Source organism: Pseudonaja textilis, chromosome 5, assembly GCF_049901715.1.
Source record: "Pseudonaja textilis isolate UNSWEBS1 chromosome 5, rPseTex1.2, whole genome shotgun sequence".
NCBI lineage: Eukaryota > Metazoa > Chordata > Lepidosauria > Squamata > Elapidae > Pseudonaja > Pseudonaja textilis.
Genome location: NC_141994.1, coordinates 56484527 through 56507594, shown reverse-complemented (window position 1 = coordinate 56507594; position 23068 = coordinate 56484527). Strand labels below are relative to the sequence as shown.

The window sequence follows — 23068 nt, the reverse complement described above, 5'->3', positions numbered from 1 at the left end:
TTGTGGCAGGAGCGGGACCTTGATGGATGAGTGGCTGGTTCCTGCTTGTTGGTAGGGAAGCAGGAACCATTGGAGTGATCAGGAGTGGAGCCGAGCCCACGGGACGATGCCAATACAGGAGACCATCCTCCCCAGAAGTTTGGACAGCAGCAACAGGGGGACAGTTTGATGTTGATGGATATGGCTGATGATCTCTGCAAGGCTCTTTCCACGAGCTGGGGACAGGAAAACCTGGCACAACGTGGTATCGATGACTGCTCCCAAGTGTTGCAACTTGGTTGTGGGAGAGAGCTGGCTCTTTTTGGTGTTGATGGAAAATCCATGGTTCTGGAGATATGACAGGGTAATTTGCAGATCCTGATGGGCCGCATGGATGGAGGAGGACAGAATCAAAATGTCGTCCAAGTAGCATTGGATCCTCACTGGAACAGAATGCAGAGATGCCATCAATGCTGACAGAACCTTTGTGAAGACCCTTGGAGCCAATGAGAGGCTGAAGGGAAGTGCTCGATACTGGTAATGGGTATTCTGATAACAGAAATGGAGAAACTGGCGATGATGAGGCCAAATGAGGATGTGGAGGAGAGCCTCCGTGAGATCAATGGAAGAGAGGAGATCGTCCTCCCGAACGCTCTCTAAAATAGAATGCAGAGTCTGCATTTTAAATCGCCTGTATTTTACAAATTGGTTGAGAAATTTTAGATCAAGGATGGCTTGCCACCCCCCTGGGGGTTTGGGAACGATGAAAAGGCGAGAATAACGCCCATGTCCCCGTTGAGACGGGGGAACAGGTTGAATAGCTCTGATTTCAAGAAGGTGTTGAATGGCCTGATTCATGAGGGCTTGCCTTGAAATGTCCCAAGAGACAGGACAGATCAAAAATTTTTATGGGGGTGGCGTTAGGAAGTCCAATTGTAACCCTGACCTAATAGTGCTGAACATCCAGGCATCTGTCGTTGACTCCTCCCATTTGGAGGCAAAGAAGGCTAGGCGACCTCCGATGGGTGGGGAGAACGAGGGATTACTTAGAGCGACGGAAGGAACGACCCCCTCACCCCCGAAAGAGCTGTTTACCAGTAGAAGGTTGTTGCCTGCCAAATGTTCCCACACGTTGGTCTTGGCGTTGGGAGTACAGCCTCTGAGAGTGGCGGAAGTGCGATGAAGTCTCTGTTCGAAAGGCAGGAGGGCGATAAGGAGCAGGCGACAGTCGGCTTTCTTCCCAGAGGAAGAGAGATTTTTACATTTATCTCTAATTTCGATGAGATAAGGTTCCAGAGCATCGCCAGAAAGCTTATCACCTGTGAATGGAACTGAAGCTAGCTTCCATTTTTGGCGTGACTCCGCCTGCCAGTTTTGGAGCCATAACAGTCTTCTTGTGCTACTGAAGATGCTATGGTCCTAGATGCAAATTTGCCAGAATTGAGAGTGGCATCCACAGTGAATTCCGCCACTGAGATAATCTTATTAAGGTCTTGGTGAGACCGAAGGTCAGAAGCAGGCAATGTATTCTGGAGTTGGCGCAGCCATCGTATGGATGCCCTGGTGAAGAAGGATGCTACTATTGAAGCCTGAACAGCCCAAGCAGCAGCCTGGTGATTGAGCTTGAGGGTCTGTTCGGAACGTTTATCATCCGGGTTCAGGATATCTTCTGGGAGTGCCAGAAGATGAGAACGAGGCCAGAACTGGAATGTCAACAGAAGGCACTGCCAGGCATTGTCCAGGGCTGTGCTGACCTTGTAGAAACGCTTATCCAGAGAAGATGGGAGAAGACCTGCCGAAGGGGAAGTGCACTGTTCCTTGACCATGTCCAGGAACAAAGTGGGAGAAAGCAAAACCTCTGCATGCACTACAGGCTTGGAGAAGAGCGAGTCTCCCTGGCTAGAGGGATTTCCTTGTGGCTCAGGAGCCACTTCCTCCGATGACAGCTTGACAGTGACCAAGGCCTTGCTGAGTAATGGCCTGAAGAGAGTAGGTTTGAAGACCAATGCAGAGGATGTCTGTTCTGGGCAAGAATCCTCTTCCTCTGAAAGATTTTGGTCAAAAATCTCACCCTCTTCACGCTCTGAATGAGAGGAGTAACTGTGTTCAGATGGTGAAGCCCTTCCTTCCTGATCAACCTCCTCTCATTCTGGTGGAGAAGAATGGACCCTGAGGTCCTGGCACCTGTGTAAATCAGGGTGATGAGGCAAGGAACTTATAGATTGAGACGGGAGAAGGGCCTGAACCCTTTCCAAAGGTTGAAGAATTTGCTTGAAGCCTTCAGCCAATCCCTGCCTAATGGCCAATGAGACAACATCTTGGATATCCCCTGGTCTATGCTCAAAGGTAGAGGTAGAAGGCCGAAGGCCTGCTGCTGTGGGAGTGAAGGTGGCTTCAGGCCTAGATTGAGAAGAGGTTCGATGCCTGAAGGGAGGGGAAGGAGCATAGGGCCCAGAAGCCTGTTGGAAATAGGACTCAGATCTGCTGAGATCCTGAGGATCAGATTGTTCTGCAAAAGTCTCAGGAGACCAGGATGGAGGATGGAAAGGCTCATAGATAACTTCTCCTCCCCTGGGAGGGCTTGGCTGGGGCCCATGGGTATCACCTGAAAAATGCTGTAGTTGCTCTCCCTTCTGTTGAATAGTTCTGTTGAACTGCCTCTCCAGGGCCGCATGTCTGTGCTTCTCTGCCCTCAACTCAGCCTGAGTTGCCATCTTAGGGGCTAGAGCCTTAGCTCTGATTTTAGCAGCCACCTCCCCCTGGACTGATCAGGTGCGTTGCCTATGTCTTTTTCTCTTATTGGGCTTAAGAGACTGTTCCACTGGGGGGGAAAGCTCTGCCTGAGCCTTATCTTGCTCCATTTTTTAGAATAAAGGCTCTTGCGTTGGAAAGAAACTGTTTAGAAAATTTTTGTATTAAGTCCTTTAGGATATAAAATGGCCCCCGGGCTTAAAAAATGGCCGCTCACCTCGTGGTGGAAGGCTTCAATCCAAGATGGCCACTGACTAGGGGAAACAGGCTCCGAGATCGAAGAATCGCTCCTTAGGCTATAAAGAGCCCCGAGCGAAGTCAGCAAAGGAAAAGGCAGTCGCCAGCCACGCGATCAGCTGGCTGACGCTGTTATAGATTTGCCGATCGTTTTTTACAATCGCTCAAACCGCAGGCGTGAGGGAGGTCTGCAGACGCTGCCCAACTTGCCTGCACAGCGCTCTGGCAACGCTGCTCCCAACGTTGCAGGAGAGAGTCCTGCTCTCCTGGAAGAGCAGCTGCCCAGATCCCTGGGAGCTGCTTGAAGCGAGGAAAAAAAGTACTGAAGATTTCTGGTGATTGCTATCTAACAGAACACTTTCAGAGACACAGCTACTGACTGAAAGGAGCTGAGTCAAAAACTGGGGTCTCTCCCGGGGGCTGGCTTTTATATCTTAGTACAGACTCAGCTAAATTACGTCATAGGAAGGAGTCAACCCATCCTGGGCTCTCGATGCAGCATGGAGGAGAAAAAGTCTGTCCTCCTCATTCCAGGGAAAACAAAAAGCAGAAATCTTGGCAAGCTCATTCTGACTTCCTCTGCCACCACTGGGGTGCTAGACTAGACTAGGCGAGACACATTCCATCATGCAATAGTGTTCGCAGATCTTCAGAAAGAATTTAAAACACACACAATGTTTCTACCTTTCAGTTAATAGGGTTGCTTCACAACAGGAATACAATTCTCCTTTTAAGTGTACGTTTCCTCTTGCGCTATTTTAAATGTACACTTTTCCTGTGCTGGTCATTTTATTTTTCTTATTACAAAATAAAGATAGCCGGTGGAAGAAGTTTTATAAAAGTTTACCCGTGTTGTGAGCAGATAATAGCAAGACAACTGACGAATGCACATGACTCATCATCAGGATGGATGATCCAGAAGCATTATTTTGTCATATGTGTAGGATTTTTAAAAGAACATAACAATACTGTTCTATAAATAGGACCACTTTTTTTTTTAAAAAAAAAAACAATCTTCCATTTTTGTTTCAGACCATGTAACACACTAGCAAAATAGGACTGAAAAAAAATGGTTTCATTTAATTAACAGTAACGGTCCAGAATCATTAGCATGCTTGATAAAATAATGGAAAGAAATCCCTATTCAGATAAATACCTAAGAGAAACCTGTTCACCAATGTCAGAGAAGCAAGTCTCTTTAAGATATAATAACCAATAATCAAAATGCAATAGCTCCATTTTGCTGACTATTTCGCTGGAAATGGTAGACAAGGAGTCGATTCAAATCCGAATACTATCATGGCATGACCTGTCATTATTCCCCAATATTTGCCTATCTCACAAGGATGTTGAAAATAAAATTAAAAAAAATAAGAGGGACAGCATTAAGTTACCTCAAAAAACTAAGGTTTACAAAAGTAATAAATAACATTTCCCCCAAATTAATAGGGCAGAATTTGCTAAAAGATTTAATTTATTTATTTAAAAATATTTATGTAGCTACCCATCCTTCAACCAACTCTGGGCTGCTCCCAATCAATCCAATTAGATGATGAATAACAACATTACTGGTGAATAACACAAAAATTGTCACCTTTTTCCTCTGAGCTTTATAAGGAATAGAAAATAATAACATCAAATGTTTAATAATCTGGAGGGAAGCACCATAAATTGGCCCATCTTTCAAAGTTACTACTGCAGTACTCCAATCTCCATAGACATTGTCTTTACTACTGCTTTGTTCTTGGGGAGTGCTTTTGAATAGAAAAAAATGTGTTAATTTAGGATGTTTACAAGCAATAAAAGCAAGCTGGCGTATAATCAGTCATAATTACTATGTATCAGTATCTTTAAGACAGTGTCTCAAAAGGCTAAGATAAAAGCATATATAAATATTATATTAAAGTACTGAAAACAGTTTAAAAGAATAAATATAAAAAGACCTGAGCAATTTTATTCATAGAAAGAGTCATCACTCTAAGCAGCAAGAATTCTACCATTTTGGAATTGCTTCACCTCGGCCAGATAAATAGATCTTGGTGAGCTTCAAAAAAGGAAGCAGTTAGAGAATTTCTCCATTGATTGGGAAATGCCTGGGAAACAGCTTTCCTGTTTTGCCCTGATTCAGTGTGAAGAGCTTCTCATTTCCACAGCTCTGAAAAAGTGGAAGCTAATCTATATATAGAACTGACCAATTACGGTAATCAGGACAAGCTCAACCAACATATCCCAGAAACCAGTCAAGTTACACAGCCAAAAATGGGACCCAGTTTCTTTTTAAACTGCTGATGTAAGAACTTTGAAAGGAGTACAGAAAGAGAGTACAGAAAACATTAAATGCACAAAATATTAATATTATGCAGAAAAAAAACATTGAATGCAGAGGTGCAGGAAACATTAACATTTAATGTGGAAAATATTACAATGGCTAAATGCAAGCAGTCTCCCAGTAGGAGCAATCCTATTCTTTATATAATAGGAATTGCTACCTATTAAATAGTTTTTACATTCTGGGTTTTAATGGGGTTTTTAATTTAGTTTTAAAGTTTATAGACAAAGAGACATGATAGTTATGGAAGAATATAGATGTTCTTCCAAAGGAATTAGATATGGAATTCTGGAGTGAAGGAAAACCAGAGGCAACTCACATGAGTATTTTGTATCAGCTACATAACAAGGTCAGATGGATCAGATTCATCCAGCATAGATTAAGTGGAAGGAGGGTATACAGTAGAACAGGGGTGTCAAACTCGCGTCGTTACAGAGGCGACATGTGATGCAGCGAGACTTTTTTCCCCTTTGCTAAACCAGGTGTGGGTGTGGCCAGTATGTGACGCATCAGGGAGTTTGACAGCCCTGTAGTAGAAACAAGGGGAAGTAACATCCCTAATTGCTAGGAACAGTTTCGTAAAATTGACCATCAACAACACATGGCACTTAATAGAACGCTTACTTGCCAGCACCACTACATGTCATTGAAAGAATGAAGGCTGACATTCCTTCCATAAGTGTTTCTTTCGTCTCAGCAGGATTGCTGGGAGCAATCAGGGAGCATTTCATCAAGTCAATCTCTCCTTCCATCTAAAGTATTATTTCTCAAACATAGATTTAAAAACAGCACCATCAGGCCTCACCTTCTCAGAGCCCAGAGTTAGTCTGGTTGAGGCCATTTTTTGCACAGACCCGGAACTATTGTATTGTGTTCTTTCAACAAAAACACACCTCTGGCTCCCTCTGATAACTTTCTGTGGGTTTTACAAGGAATGATTGTTTCCTATTGTGTATGGTTATGTTTAATATGTTGTTCTTTAAACAGATTTGGTAAATATTTAATATTTCACAATTTATTATGATTGTGTATTTTACATTTTAATTGCAATGTGCTCTTTATGGTTTTTTATGAAGATTGTAGTCTATCAATATATTGAACAAAGCACTACCCACGTCATAAATTACATTATGATGGACTTTGGTTATGCTTTCTGCACCAGTAAAGTAGGAGCAGAAACTACAAGGTTTCTTCCATTATTAGAAATGAAAATGACACATTATATAATTAGCAGAAATCTGAAACTGAAAACCACCTTTGCGTTGCTAGTCATGATAAGGTTTTTAGACTAATTTTATTTTCATGTCTATCCCTAGAACAATATTTTTTCAAGATTGACAACTTTAACATGTGTGGACTTTTATTCCCATAATTCCTCAGCCAGTCTTGCTGGTCCCCCTTGTTGGCTGGGGAACTCTGGGAGTTGAAACCCACACATCTTAAAATTGCCAAAGTTGAGAAATACATCTGCCAGAACAGTAATAATTTACATATAAATTTTGGGCTCAATTAAGTCAAGAATCAGCTTTGTATTTTATTATTTCATGTTTGTCTACCAAATTATTTTCCCAACTATTCCCAACATTAAAAATTGGTGTTTATACATGCATTTTACTATTTGCCTCTGTTGCCAGTTCTTTTGTCTCTAAATAACAATTAGAGGACTGAATTATTTTTGTAACTTATGCAAATTTCACAATTAGAATAGCCACTGTTACAGAGGATTTTAGCTACTTGGTGTCAAGATCAAATCTGGGTTGGTTACTGGGACCAAAGTAAATCTACGAACCCCATAGTGACCCAAATTCAATATCATCTGTCACCAAACATCAATTTATCAAATGAGAACAACATTGTTCCGTTATTCCTTCCACCCAGATGCTTTGTATCATTGCCCAATTTACCAGGCTTTTCTTTCTTTTTTCTTTCTTTTTTTTTCTTTTTCTTGTCAGATCTTAAAAAAAAACCCAGTAAGAACGATCCACCGCTTTTCTTTTCTAAAAATGCCAATGAAACCCAAATAATTATTGTAAAGTAAGATAATTCTGGTACTTTTGTTCATATCATGCGAATTTCCGTTTATATCAGTTCATTAAAGGAATCTAAATAAAATTAACACAGCAGGTAAATTTGAGTGTTTGCAACACAAGTGCACCCAAGCTCCCTGCTGCCTACCCATTATTTTACCAGGGATCCTAAGCTTAGTGTTAAGCAAGCAACTCCACCTGTTTAGTTAGCAATGCTTAAAACAAACCACAATGTCTTGTCCCACAATAGCAGGCTTCATTGGACTAAAAGTTATAGACTTTACTTTCCTTCCATATTGTTCAAGTTTATTCCAGGTCTTGCCAAGTCCCCAAAACAAGGAAGAACACAGCATGTAAACAGCTTGGAGTGGGATGAAGGCATTGTGAAGCGCTATATAAGTCTAAGTGCTATTGCTATGGAGAAAACTGAAGTCAGCAACAGATTTGTTAGGTGGAGTTGTTTGTCTGATACTAGCTGGAATCTCAATTTCATCAGACATTATCCAAATATTTGCTACAGGCTTCTAGACTCAAGGCCAAAGACGCCACCTCAGACACACCAGTGTAGGGACACCCATCTGGTGTAATGAATAAGGAACAGCCCTTTATCTTCCTTTACTTATCCCCACCTCTTCCAGTTAATTTTCAGTGGTTGTGTTTTATGAGTGTATTAATGATCTGCTATTTTCTGCTGCAAGTGGCAGGCTAGACACTGAAGCTAAAAATGAGAAGCTAGATAAGAGAATAAAGTGTGTGTACAATATTTTATCTAACTGCTAACCTAAAAGTTATGCAAATAGTTAAGCTTGAACTTAATAAAATTCCAATTTTAATATAAACACAGTTTACAGTCTAGTTCCATTTCCCTTCCAGTTCTCTCAGCACAATATTTCTGATTCCAGAGCAGCTCAGGCCTCACCCAGTTTCAACACACTTATTCATGTGAAAACATTTTCTTCTTCCAAAGCTGACAAACTATTTTTTTCCCTGTGAATTTTTGTCTTTTGGGAGTTACCAGTGAGTTAAACTTTCCAGCTGCTGAGCAGAGAACACTGGCCTGATGTTAATGCACAATGGAATCTCATATCTAGAAAGCCAGCGAGCACCAGGTTTTTTGCTCTCTCTCACTCCATGAAAAGGTCTTTTGTTATTTCTGGGATACCAATAATGAATGTAGCACTTTAATAAATATATATGTGATGATGGCGGTCTTTGTTTTTTATTTGGGGGAGGTCTGCAGTTTAAAAAATTAAAGAAGGAAGCTCATTCTCTACTGGAGTTAGCAATCTTTTCAGACATCTCCCTCCCTCCCTCCCTCCCTCTCTCTCTCTCCCCCTCTCTCCTCTCTTTCTCTCTGGTGAGGTGGCTACAAAAAAAACCCCAAACATTTTTGCAAGAATCTAAAACTGAGCAAGACTGCTGAAATCTCCTATGAGATCTGACATTCCCATTTCAAAAGACCAATTTTCTGAGATTTGAGCCAATATTAGTAGAGGGAGCACAGATGCACTTGGAGGAAGTATTGTATTCAAAAAGTGTTGTATTTAAGTTATATTATTTATCCAAGAAAACTGGATGTCCCCAGCTCCATCAAGAGAGAAGGAAGCAAAATGTATTCCATTATTTATACACATGTATATTTATCCTTGCTTTTTTGTTGTTTTTAAACTTTTTAGAGAGACAACAATGAGATTAAATAAAAGGAGAAATATATTTGCAGTGTTTTCCAAAGGCAGCCTTTAAAAAAAAAAAAGTCTCAGAAGAGCTAAAACTGATTATTTTCAGTGCAGAAAGCAGGCATTCAAATCATCCAGATAAGACAGCTGGGAGGAAAACTGCAAAGACACATAAAAACTGTCTGCGTCAGAGAAAGGAAACATCGACTATAATAAACTGAAGAGACAGAGAAACAGAACTGATACAGGTAATTGGTCCAGGACTTACTGAATATCTCACAGCAAGAAGAACAGATGTTCCTAGGAAGCCTGTTACAGAAACTCAGCTCATTTGTAATTATGGTAATGTGATCTACCATTGTTCCCCTCCTCTGCTGTGTCTTGTCTTCTGAGAACAGGTGGTAAAAAAAATTACATTCCTCCACTGAAGGTTTCTGTTCTACCCAGTTCTTTAAATAAAGTTATACTTTTAGAACTGTTCAAAGAACTAGAAAACTCAGAACTAAGAAGAGGAATTGGCAAACAAGTCTTACAGCCACACCCATCCCATGGAACTTAAGAGTGACCCTTGCCACCTTTAATCATTTAGCAGTCTGAACTGGAATGATTAGGCAAAGACACAATACGACTCGAGTCCTTTTTCAAGCTAGCCACTGCCAACCACAACAAAACCAAAGGTTTGTCATTGGGTCAGCATAGACATAATCTCATCAAATAGGGAGTCTACTCTAGAGGATTCAAAGGGAATTAGTCCCTGCATGAGAGTCCGCTTTTGGCAAGAGTTCTGTCCCACCAAACAAATTAACTTCCAGATGTGCCCCTGAGGCTGAAAGGCTTGGCCAACTCATGGTCAACAAAGTCACATTTCAAAAATCAGTTTATATAATACCCATTTGACTCACAACCTGAATTTCTACTAAAGCTTTATTCAAGATGGTCATCATTAATGAAAATACAGAACAAATGAAAATAAATAAACAGATAAAAGGAATACAAATGTACTAACCACTAAATTACTGGCAAAACAGATATTATTTATTTCTTATCTCTCTACAACTCCCACTTATCACAGCAAGGACAGCCATCATAAAAGGTGCTAAGATTTTTATCTTAAACAACATCTTCTGGTTGGGAACCAGTCTGTTATTGTTAGAAAAAGAAAAGAACAACAGGGTGGCACCTTTATATGTTTTTTTCCTGTCAGAAAACATTTTTAGAAAAATAATTCAATGCAAAACTTTAACAACTGTACAAAAAGTCAGCTCTTTGTTAAATATAGGAGACCTGAATACCCCTTACTTTCAATGGCCTAATCAGTTTAGCTGATGGGGCTGTTTATTATGCATTTTGTGTTAACAAGCAGATTTACTGACAATGGCTTAAGCCTGTGCAGAAATATGGTTCAATAAACCATGCTTTTAAAATTCTGGATAAGAAATAAGTGTGATTATACACATCCAATTTTACAAAGTGGTAGTCAAAATCCCAACTATAATCTCAACTTTGGGAGCCATTGAAAATATAATTGATATAAATAAAATAAAAATACTCTTTGTATGACCCTATAATCACTTAATTTGGGGTAGAGTTGGGACAATTGGCTGGAGCTGAGCATTTACTGGCCAGATGCCCTTCCTGATGCCTATGTAGAGTTCGCAGCAGATATTTTCTCTTTGCACCCTGATAAAAAAACATCTGCCTTACCTAGGATTGAACTCACGACCTTCCGAGGGGAAGGCAAGCACTAGACTACTACATTGCTCAATTGATAAAAATAAAATATGTAGATATAAATAAAAATGTCATAAAAGTTTTGCAGAGAAAACCTTCACCTTGTTTGTTGCCAACATTAAACCAGAATTTCATGACTTTCATTCATAAGCCAGTGTTCCAAAGGAGTTCTGCAAGGGACAAGCATTGCAGTTAAAGAGCACCATTTTTTAAAAAATGTCAGTTGAGCTCATGATGATTTAAATATAATAATGCATCAATAACTGGCTCCAGCGGAATGGCTTCTTTAACCCCACCATAGACAATGACATCTGTTTTCAGGGGACAGTATAAAAAGAAAAACATTTTTGAATAAAAATCCCCTACTGATTAGGAAAATGCTGTCTTCCAAACACTAGGCAGCAAAGGCATGATAGCTGAAGTCCAAGAGTTTTAAAAGAACAGAATAGAATATAGAATAGAGGGGGGGAAGGGACTTTAGAGGCCTTCTAGTCCAGCCCTCTGCTCAAGCAGAAGAACTTATACCATTTCAGAGAAGTGACTGTCTAGTAGTCTCTTCTTAAAAACCTCCAGTGATGGAGCACCCATGATTCCTGAAAGCAAGCTGTTCCACTGGTTAATTGTCCTCACTGACACTGGATTGTTACCATTTACCCTAGGCTTTTTAAGTTTACTGTTGTTACTATACTTTAGACCTAGTTTCTCCTTGTATTAGCACTTGGCAGCTAATCTTGAACAACATAAGCGAAGGTTATTCTCAGCAGAACTGTGCTCTATGGCACAATACAGGGAATCCATTGTCTAGTTTGACAAGCATTGTCTCTACCGCTTTCTAGAGTGGGAGATATTACACATCTAGAATGAAATGTGTACTGCCATGTTCATTTTCATGATAGCTTATTTTGGAGTAAATAGATCAGTGGGTCATGTGAACTTGGCGGATGAAGGGCTAATGTCACATCTTCTATCCTGTGTCAAGCCACACATCTCTGATTTCTTCAGAGTAGAAGCAGCTGAATTTGCAATATCTTGGGAGTCTGGTAAATGCATGTACAGTAACAGGCCACAGTAAGTACAGGTAGTCCTCGCCCTCAGACCTCAATTGATCCCAAAATTTCTGTTGTTAAGTGAAATTTCTTAAGTGAGTTTTGCCTCATTTTACGATCTTTCTTGGCACAGTTCTTAAGTGAATCACTGCAGTTGTTAAGATAGTAACACGGTTGTTAAACGAATCTGGTTTCTCCATTGACTTTCCTTGTCAGAAGGTCACAGAAGGGGAGCACATGATCCTGGGACACTGCAACTGTCTGAATTTTGATCACATAACCATGAGGATGCTGCAACCGTCGTAAGTGTAAAAAACGGTCATAAGTCATTTTTTGCAGTGCCATTGTAACTTTGAACAGTCACTAGGTGAACTGTTGTAAGTGGAGCACTATTTGTAGGATAGCCATTTTTTCAATGGCCACTTTTCCCAGCTTAGGCCCTTAATATGGGTAAACTGAAAACAGGCTTATAGTATTAACAAATTTTAGAATTCTATTATTGCCTAAAGGAAGAGCATGTCTCCAGACTTGGAGATATTATATTAATTACATAAACTTTTCTGGCTTTTTTCCCATGTTGTTGTCTGCAGCATAAGGAAATGTATTGTTCACTGTAAACATAATAGCTACAATTTCATTGATAATAAATCAAGTAAGCTGAATAAAATAACTCCCCAAAATTCCCATTAAACCAAGTGGGATTTTTTTTATTTCTGTACATGCAATTGTATAATAATATGTTGTTAAGAAAGGCTCTGGAAAATAAACCTAATCAAGGAAAAATGTGCTGAAATAGGATAGCCAATGTGAAAATATAAAAAATGGTTATAAAATCATTATGGATTAATATTCCATTTATGTGAATGCACATGGGGCATATCCAATATAATGTGGTAGACAATGAATATCCAAAGTCTGTGTTTATTGAGGACAAAATATATGAATACAAAATTCCCAAACATTTTCAGGAAGACATTGAAGAACCAAGGACATCTACTTGCAAGATAAGCTCTTAAAAGGCTCCCCAGCTGAATAATGGTTCAGAGTTTAAATAAAAACAAGAAAGCAAGTTGGTGGTTAAGAATAGCTGCCTTTCCTGAGTAGTATATCTGATGAGATATGAAAAGCTCAAAGTTTCCCCAGCTCATCAAAAAGAATATCTACTCTGAACTTCAGCTTTGGCAAAACATAAGACAATTTGCTGGAAAATGAACCATGAACTCACTCTCAGGCATTCTAACTAATTGTATCACTGTCTAAAATACAGAAGATTCTTCTTTGTAACATAACCTTTGCACATCCCCGGTAGTCCTAACAGGAGCTACTAGACTGTTTACAGCACAAAATAGTAAGCAACCACTAATACAATATGAACACTAGGTAGATGAAGAAAACTAAGGAAATTGAGAACTTCAGTATCACAGTTAAGCACAAGACTGATTAAAAATGGTTAATGATGCATTGCTACAGGAGTCTGCATGTTCTGTCAAACTGTCATACATAATGGGACATTACGTTAAATATTGGCAGATGACTGCCTAACCTACAGAGGAGTTGATAAGTGCAGAGAGGGCTGTCTAGATATCCTGGCCCTTGTCTGAAGTTGCTAGATGGGCTCCTGCCATCCTGATATATAGTTTGGACATCACTATTTTGTTATCAATTACTGTGTGGTATTGTAATCTATAAGATGTTTAGAGAGGCATGACTTAGCTAGTGTACCGGCTCAGTGAAAATCAATTAACCAACAAATCAAGATTTTATGAGCCCAGCCTGAAAAAAAGGATTGGCCCCAAATTATCATAATTAACTAAAACCTAAAACTTGGTTCGGAGTCACTTTATGGACATGCTCAAGTGATATGACACTGACATGAAAATTATTTGCCATCACACTCTTCTTCTACTTCTTCCTCCAGGATTTCAAAATCAGCAATATACCAGTTTGGAGGAGACTGGTTTAAACAGAGCATTTCATGGCTCAGGATACCTGGTCAAAAAAACAGCTCTGCTTAAGAAAAGGGTTAGCTTTTTTCAAATATAGCATGCAAAGAAGATTTGACACAAATTCTACAATAATCCTGTCATATTTTCAAGTTGCTAACTAGGTTCCTCTTAGATCTCTAGTTTTGAGTTTTATTTTTTATGCTTTCATGCAATAAAAAATAAAGGTTTCCATTCAAGTCAATACAATAATTCAACATCACAAAAGATAGTAAGATGTATAGGAAGTTTTATTTTACTGAAATAAGTAGGAAAAAGGGTGTAACTTTTTCATATTAAGTTTGTGAACCCAATAGGGTGTGTCCATACCAGAAATCTACAACAGACTTAAGTTAATATTTCCTTCTCCTTACCTAAACTTTAGATTCAGAGAATTCTACATTTCTGTCAAGCTACAGCTCTGGTGATTTTTGAAAAAAAATCCACCTCAAATAAAGCAATGTACAGTAACATAAATATAGATAAATTAGTATTATCTCAGACTTTACAATTTCCAGTATGTAGTACAAATAATGTTTTTCACTTTATTATACTGAGCAATTTTGAGGTAGATACCTTGAAAACAAGAAAAGAAAACTCATAACTGACAAAGAACTCATTAAGTAGAATTAGATTATCTTCAGCTCCATCTGTGTATATAAAATGTACATTACTCATACACAAAGAAGGGAAACCACAACATTTAATATACTAACTCATTTAAATGCTCCAAAATTACTTTAAAATTATAGGCAAAACTTCAACATGGAACTCAGTATTTTTAAAAAACAAAGCTATATCCTGGATTGCTTGCTCAAGTATAAACAAAGAGGATTGCTCAATCGAAGGATCTCTACTTGAAAAGGCTCTTCAAAATGTTAAACATGACTGTCAAGAAATATATTAATAATATAACAATTTGTGAGGGGAAGGCAAGAAAAAAGGTGAAATAAATAAATACAAACATACAATCCACTTCACTATTACAGTTTCAGCAAAGGACATGTAGTCCTTGGCTTAACATCAGTTCATTTAGTGACCATCCAAAGTTGCAACACTGAAAAAAATGAGTATTTCACACTTATGACCATTGTAGCATCTTCAAGATCTGTGATCAAGATTCAGGCCCTTGGCAACTGACTCATATTTATGACAGTTGCAGTGTCCCACGGTCATGTTTTGCAATCTTCTGACAAGCAAAGTCAATGTGGAAACCTGATTCACTTCACAATGGTGTCACTAACTTAACAACTGCTGTGATTCTCTTAACAACAATGGCAAAGAAGGCTGTAAAATGGAGTGAAATTCTCTTAAATGTCTTGATTATCCACAGAAATTTTGGGCTCAATTGTCGTCATAAGTCAAGGACTACCTGTATACAGACCATACCCTCATGCCAATAGGGAATAAGCTCCATCATATTCACCTTAACAGTTAAAATCCAAAATTCATGAAGAAATACACTTATAAGAACCAAATAATTATGCACAAAACTTCAAACACATTTTTGAGACTTTCAAATCATGTAGAAGAAAAAGGCTGAGTTGAGAACAAATTGCAACATAATCGAAGTCTAAAAATGTAGTACAATATGACATTGGGATTCCTCTCTCCTTTGTGGAGATCATCACATCATCAACATAAGCTTCAGCAGGCTAATATAGAAAGAAGCCATTTATTCTATAGTTGATATTAATATACAGTATATCAACTATACAATAAAGTTCTATATTAATAAATTTGCAGAAGCGGATCTACCCATGGAAAAAGATAACATTTACTTCATGGGAAAGTTGATGAATATATTATCTTTGTAGATAATCTTAGAGATCAGCAGTGGATCAAATTAGGTTTTAAGTTAAGACATTTGGAATGAATCAACACATATTGTGCATTCAAAGCAAATCTTTTTTTTTCTGCCTTACCATAAAAATTCTGATTTCACCATGTAGCACTCTGTCATTCATTTAGTAATGTCTGCCCACTCACATAGCACGAGTTGGTAACCAAGAATACTAACGTCAGAATTGTTGCTCTAACCTAAACATAGTAACTCAAACATTTCAAGAGAAATGACTAAATTTGTCTTAGAATAATTGAGGCAACCTGAGTATTGATACAAAGCACTGTGCAGTCAGTAAAATTAAAAAAAAAACTTTGCATAGTGAACTGTGTCTATTTAAAAAAACTAAATCATATTACTGTTGTACAATACCTTAAACATACCGGGAATAAAACTCATTCAATTTAAGCATTTGAGAGAACATATAAAGAATTGTAATCTTGTGGGGGGGGTTCATACGCACATCAGTGTATAGAAAAAAATACATGAATCTACAGACAGGCCTAGAAGACTAAAAACAGACAGTTTTAAAGATTATGAACTTCCCCAAGCCCCAAATACCCTCTCTTTATTCAGAATCCCCTCAAAACTGAACAATGTTAAGGGTAGGCTATGCATCTTTTGATCTCTCATATTTGCTAAGTGGCTTTTTAATTTCTGCACCCAGATACATCTCTTCATAACTGCCTTTATTAGTGTCATAAACTGCAATACAATAAAAAGACACTTTATACAGTAGTTGCTGAGATCAGTTGCTTTTTTCAAGGAAGATATAAAGAAATTCAAAGCTTAGTAGAAGTTAACAAGGAAATCATCTTCGTTACTACTGCCTGCCAAAACGTGTCTGTAAACCAATATAAGAAGAGTGGGGGGAAATTCCACAGGATTAATAATCTCCCCTCTTTTTATTTTAAAAAATGAGGAAAAAGAAATACATAACTCCATTTGTCCAGTAGAGCATCATCTCACAGGCAGCAATGACCTCCAGACATAATGCCTTAAATGCTTTTCAGAATCTGCTTTTCAGACAATCCTTGCTTATACAAGGTAAGTCATGAATACACACAACTGTGTTGAAACACAGATGAATAATAATGCATGAACCCCAATGGACTGCACAATTCCATTGTATATTACACACAGTTACAGTGTTCTTCATAATCCCTGGGACTATTCTCATTGGATGAAATCCAAATTTTCTAGGACTAAATCTGGAATTAACCCAGACAAACACCAATGACAATGATAGATTAGGTGAAAATGGACAGATGGTTGACATACTGAACTATGTTGGCTCATATCTAAGAATTATACAGCCTTGAATTAGATCAGCTTTCTTCCCACCTGGCACCCTGTAGATGTATTGATCTACAACTTCTACAAATCCAGCAAGGTTCTTTTAGCTGTGCTAAGTAGAAGTTTTAGGAATCATAATTCAATGTATCTGGAAAAAGCTGTTCTAATGTATTTCAAGGAACAGCTCAATACAGCTGTAGTTAGCAGTGAATGAAACAGTGTCAGATGGGTCCCGGATCTTCTGGTTTCAACAGGATTCATTTATGACTAATTTATCTGGCTTGGAGCCAAAGTCTTTTTCAACAAACTGCTTCAACTATTTCTTAAGTACAAAACAACTTTTTCATATTGGAACCAAGAATATGACTCAAAACACAGGGAGGGAGATAGTTTGGTTATCTTTTCCTTTCCTCTCTTTGATGTACTTGTCAAGAGATATAAGTTACCTAGCAAAGGCTCTTCAAATTACCTTTCGCATACATGGAAATATGTACAGCTGCTTGAGAAGACAGAGTGCCTATTCATAAGCGAAAGATACAGGACCCATTGATGCTTGGACATCAGCTAAAGTGGAAAACTTCTTGATTCTAAAAGTTACTGAATTTCTAGAAAAGTAAGCCTGGGTAAACAAAATAAACAAACATGCAAGGTACTATAGTTCTGAATATGGTATTGGTATTGGGAGAACCATCCCTGAATTAAGAACTGTAACTCTGTGTCACGTCTATTTAATTACAGTTTATTGAATAAACCCTAAGTTTTCATTATATACATGCTACGTTACAGTTATTGTTCTAGGTTACAAACCCATTTTGTGGTTGAAACTGCACAGATGCATAACTTTGTAAAGGTATTCACAACTGTTATTAATGTTTGCATATGATGCAAAAGATGAGCAGATACTGGATTAATTCAATGCTTGATAATCTTATATAATATTCAAGTGGTCACCTAGCCTTTATCCCTAATTATCCAACCATCACTGGATCCAGTACTATAGAGATCTCTGCTTTCATCTCTCAATATTGTTCTTCTCTTACCTATCAGCATATTCTAATTTATGATCTACAAGCAACCAGCTTCATCATCTTCTATCATTCAAAGCTCCTCCTTTCAAGAGACTTTCTTCATTCTTCCCCCAGCTCTTAATTTCCTTCATTCTGAAAAATCATCATTTTCAAAAAAAAACCTTTAGCAGAATCACACACAGTAGGTCAATACATACTGCAACATAGCACCAACACATGGATTTCAAATCAGAACATACTCTTTTCCAGTTTAACTCTTTGTCTCCTTTCTCTGGGCCGCACATTAGATTGCAAGGTCTTCCAGACAGGTTTATAGTGCAACTTCTTCCAAAAGTTTACCTTCAAGACTCCCAAAAGTTCCCAGCAAAGAAAAAAAACATTGGATTCCATGTATAGAGCTGAAAATCTTACACATGCAAAGTATGTGCATAATTTAAGGTGCCCCTTGCAACTGTGAGATTTTCAATGAATCCATTTTGTATGATGACCCTTTTAAGACACAAACTCTACAACCTTGTGGAAAACACATTTTCATTGCAGCTGCCCTTGAATACATTTGGAAGCCATACCTAATGAAGACAACCTGCTCCTGAAAGCAGGAGGCTTACACTATCACATTTCAAAATTAGTATTGGTCTGGATTGAATCGAAATGGAATTCTTCAAAGAATAGCTCAAAGATGCAACTATTTGGTATTCCAAGAAAGGGGTTGTCTATTAAACTAAAAATTATTTTTGTGAGCTACTAATATTTTGTTGAAAATCATCCCAACAAATTGTGAGTCTTAACACAATTTGTTAGTATGCCTTTGCTAAGCCACACCAAAAGACCAAACACCTATCCCCAAATCTTCAGAGACACATTGAAAAAACGCATGAGAAAATTCAAGGGACCAAATCAATAACAACATGTTATATTATTAAAAGCTGTACCACAAAATATTAGATTACATTATCATGTATACCAACTCAAATATGTATTTTGTTTCAGCAGTACTATACTGACAAATGACCATGATGAGAAATAAGATTCAGCATATGCCCAGAGGCTCACAAAAGAAAAATAATCCTTTCATAGAGGAAGGTGCATATGTTAACATCCTTATTTCTGACAACTTTATTTCTATAAGCATTTTTTAAATTTTGTTCTGCTATTCACAAAAAACACCTAGATCTTAAAATATTTAAAATTGTAGTTGTGTAGCCAATAATTTATTCCTAACTAGCAAGATTAAAGTTTATAAAGCTAAAATTATAAATTTTAACTTTATAAATTTTAATCTTGCTAGTTAGGAATAAATTGGTTATCTCATGTCAGATAGTTTGATCACTGACATTAGTACCATTTGTCTGACAGGAAACCATTTTTAAGAGTTTCCACAGAAAGTTTTTACATCATCTATTGCCTTTAAACTGGAGAAGAATCCAGTTTAAAGACTTATATATGTATCTTACACAAGAAGAGTTATCTTTCTTGGTCATTTTAACAGGTGGCAAAAGGGCATGTGAATAGTGCAGTAAATAGGAAAGGTAGAGAAAAATTTCATGGTCATTAGAAGGAACTCTGGGAGCTATCATTCAACAACCGAAAGGACACAAATTCTTAATCCTGAGATTAGAAAAATGTTGATCTCCAATGGGTAGGATAAATAGGGACCAGAGTTCCCCAATTTAGTACCCGATACAACTCACACCATTATTCATGTTGGCTGAGGATGACAAACATTATAGATAAATGTAAATGAAGGATGATGTTACTAAATCATAATATCTATTAATGCAATTTCCAAATATAGCCATTCTTTGACATTTGGCCAAGTTCCCATTTCACAGTAAAGCACAGCATTATTTGTAATTTAGTACGTTATTTGAACCCATCCATTATGATTTAGAAATCATGATCCTATCCATTATGATTTGGTAATCATGGTTTGTGTTTTGGTGTACTGGGTGAGACAACTTTGACTTGGACAATAAATGATAGTTGAATAAACCAAATTTTAGGATAATGGTGTCCAACTGTGACAACTTTAAGACTTGTGGATTCCAACACCCAGAATTCTGCTGGAGTGGGGGTTGGGAGTTCAAGTTCAGTCTTAAATTTGCCAAGATTGGATGCCCCTGTTTTAGAGGAATGTGTAAAACAAGTGTTTTTTTACCAGTATGCACTCCTAAAGTGAAGACAGCATTCTTTATTTTCATTTGGAGGAGGTGGGGGTGATGCTGATCTTCATCATACATAAAATCTATTCTGCACACTTCAAATCACTCTTCCCTTCAACAAATTACTTTTTTAAAAAATGATTTTTTTCAAGTAGAATTAGGCAAAGTGAAACCTTCTACTTTTGCTCAATGTTAGGAATTTTAAATTTTAAAAAATCTACCGTCTTTCCCTGACAGTCTGACAAAGCTCTTGAAATCCACTGACTGACATATTTCAACCAAGGACAAAAACACCAAACATCTGGCATAAATTGCTGCTCCTCGTTTTGTCCACCATTTCTTTCATAACTACCCTTGCAAAACCACTATAAATATTTCTTGGATTCCTAGGCCTCCATTCCCTTCCCAACTGGCTCATGTAATGATAGCAATGACAGATGGGACTTGTGTAAGAGGGGAAAGTGGAATGCCAGACCTGTATTTTTCAACATACTAGACTCTTATCCAAGGCTAGAGACCGTTATTATAGCTCCCGCAAGCCTACTCTTTCCTTACTGGCAACTTATAAGGAACTCCTTGACTTGCAAAACAGGAAGGAAAAAAAGCACCGAAAAGTTATGCAGCAGACTTTTTAAAGAAACAAAAATTGTCGGGAGTCAAGTGTTTTCTGGTTCTTCCTCTAGTGCAGACAGTTCTGGAGAAGTAAAACATCCAACCGATTTCCTCTTCCCCTCAGAGGCCCTCTTTCACTTCTGCTGAAATTTCCTAACTCCAGGCTCTCCACCATATTTAATTTGCTTTTCTTGCATCTGGAAAAGTCCCACCAGGATGTCATCTAATAACAAAAGCTTTTCAGAAGATCTATTCTTAAGTCATACCCTGAAGGCAAAAGAAGATAAAACCAGAAAGAAACCAGAGTCCACAGCAATTCATGTATAATTTTTTTTTTAAAAAAAATAACCCTCTTGCATCAGCTTGCCCCCCCCCCCCACCATGATGCTCTCTTTTAAGGGTATTGGGTTTCATCTATATACCAAAGCCAGCCAGGCTTCTCCTAGCAAACCTAGATTGCCAAGAGCCAGGATTCACTTTTTGAAAGGCAGATGAAAAACTTGTTGCTCTTCTTTCCACAAGAACATTCCTCTCCCATTCAAATCTTCGTTCACCCACCCAGCCGCTTCTGCAATGGACGCGTTTCTCACCGTGCTGTAGAGGAGGGCTTCGGAGTCCACCGGTTCCGACAGCTCGCTCAACTTTCGATCCCACTGGAACAGGTTCTGCTCCCCGCCGTCCAGCACCTCCATAGTCAGCCGGGGCCCAGCAAAAACCAAAACGTCTGTGTGCGGTGGGGGGACACACAAAAGGAAGGGAGCAGATGTCGGAACCTTCTCAGCGGCCCTTTAAAACCGTCCTGGGAAGCAGCCTTGTTCCATAAGGTGGAGCGTCATTAGGAGCGACGACCCCACTCCACTAGCCAAAAAACCCCACTACACCCACCCGGCTCCTTATCTCTCAGAAATGGCTACCCCGCTTAAAAAGGAGACCGAAAACTTCTTAAGAAAACCCCGCAACAGGACTCAAAGGGTATAAAGCGTCCCTGTCTCCTATGAGGGAAACCAGCACAGACGGGCGGAGCGCAAACGCGCGACTCACCCTCCCCTCACCGCCTTCGACTTCACAGTGACAACAGAGGCCGTTTCTTTTCCAGCAGTGCTACCCAGCCTGGACTCCGCCTCCTGCCCAATCCCCAAAGCCGAGCGAGCCTGCTTCTAAAGGCTGACGCCCAATCGGAATCCGCTTCTCCTGCTTAGGGTCCCGCCCCCTTTGATCCAATGCCGCTTCGCCCCCGCCCGCCCCCCCAATTCCAGCTGTGTGGAATGTGGGCGGGAAATCCCAACTACGTCAGTGACGGGGGGGGGGCGTGCAGGTTTTGTTCTGCTTTGCTATTCGATTTGTTCTGGCCCACCAATAACCTTGGGAGCATGAATCGCAGCCAATGGCTTAGCGACAAGAATACAGCTTCGGGAGAAGCCCCGCCTTGCTGTGAGGAGCGGAGTCAAAATAAAGCGCTGAAGGAAGGCTGGCCAGGAGGAAGGGAGCCGTTTAACCTTTTAAACGGGGGCCACTGGGTGACATTTAACCGAAAGGGAGAGGAAGTTGTCCCACGAAAAAGGGATTTCTGCTGGCCTTCAATTAAAAGCCCAGAGCAGGCGATCCGGTTCCGGATTGACTCATCCTTTCAGCCTATATGGAAACTGGGAGCAAAGGTTGCTCTTTCTTAAGAAAGCAAACACGTGCAGGGGAAATGAGGATATATTTAACCCTGGTAGCAGGAACAGAAAGATAACAAGGTCCATTAACAAACATTTCTTTTTAAAAATTGCCCTGAATTGACCCGCATGGACTCCTGTCTTGGATAACGATTTCCATCATGCCCAGCCAACAAGCACAACCACCAGCCCATTTCAGTCTGATGCCTTCCCGAGATGCTGGAAGCAGGCTCCACAAAATTTTTGAGGGAATTGGATGTCCAAGACATTTTGGAGGGTGTGATGACCCAGGGTGGGATACAAAACAAACACAGTCACAGAAAACGGGTGAAGCCCCTTTTATTTCTTCAGTGTGCTTTCAAGCTCCAAATATCTTTGACGGAAGATCAAAAATACCCACCCACACTGTTACAGAAGAAGGAAAAAAGCAACACAAGCCAGGCAAGATAAGGGCTGGAGGATGTCCACAGATAACACACATTGGGAAGGATGCCAAACTCAGAGAGGAACTATAAACTAGAGATATTTCCATGATTTGTTTCCAGCGTTTGCCAGTATGCAGGTCCAAACTCTTATTCAGTTGTCACAACTGCAGCCCATGAAGACGATCAAGGTCCCCTCCTCCAGAGTAGAGCACGTCTCTCCCTTATCCTCTCCTCCCTGCATGCCCTTGGGTAGATAGGGGATGGGCCTGGGTCCTCCTCTGACTGC

The 23068-nt window shown here is 39.2% G+C and overlaps 1 protein-coding gene across 1 annotated transcript in view; it reads right to left on the bottom strand.

Moving 5' to 3' along the window:
- CREB3L2 (cAMP responsive element binding protein 3 like 2) overlaps positions 1 to 21947 on the bottom strand; it is an 81354-nt gene extending 59407 nt beyond the window's left edge. Inside the window, exon 1 of the mRNA XM_026722687.2 lies at positions 21290 to 21947. Within this exon, the coding sequence (XP_026578472.1) occupies positions 21290 to 21391 (102 nt within the window). The 5' untranslated portion in view covers positions 21392 to 21947. The remainder of the gene's footprint in view (positions 1 to 21289) is intronic.
- Between the last annotated feature and the right edge of the window lie 1121 nt (positions 21948 to 23068).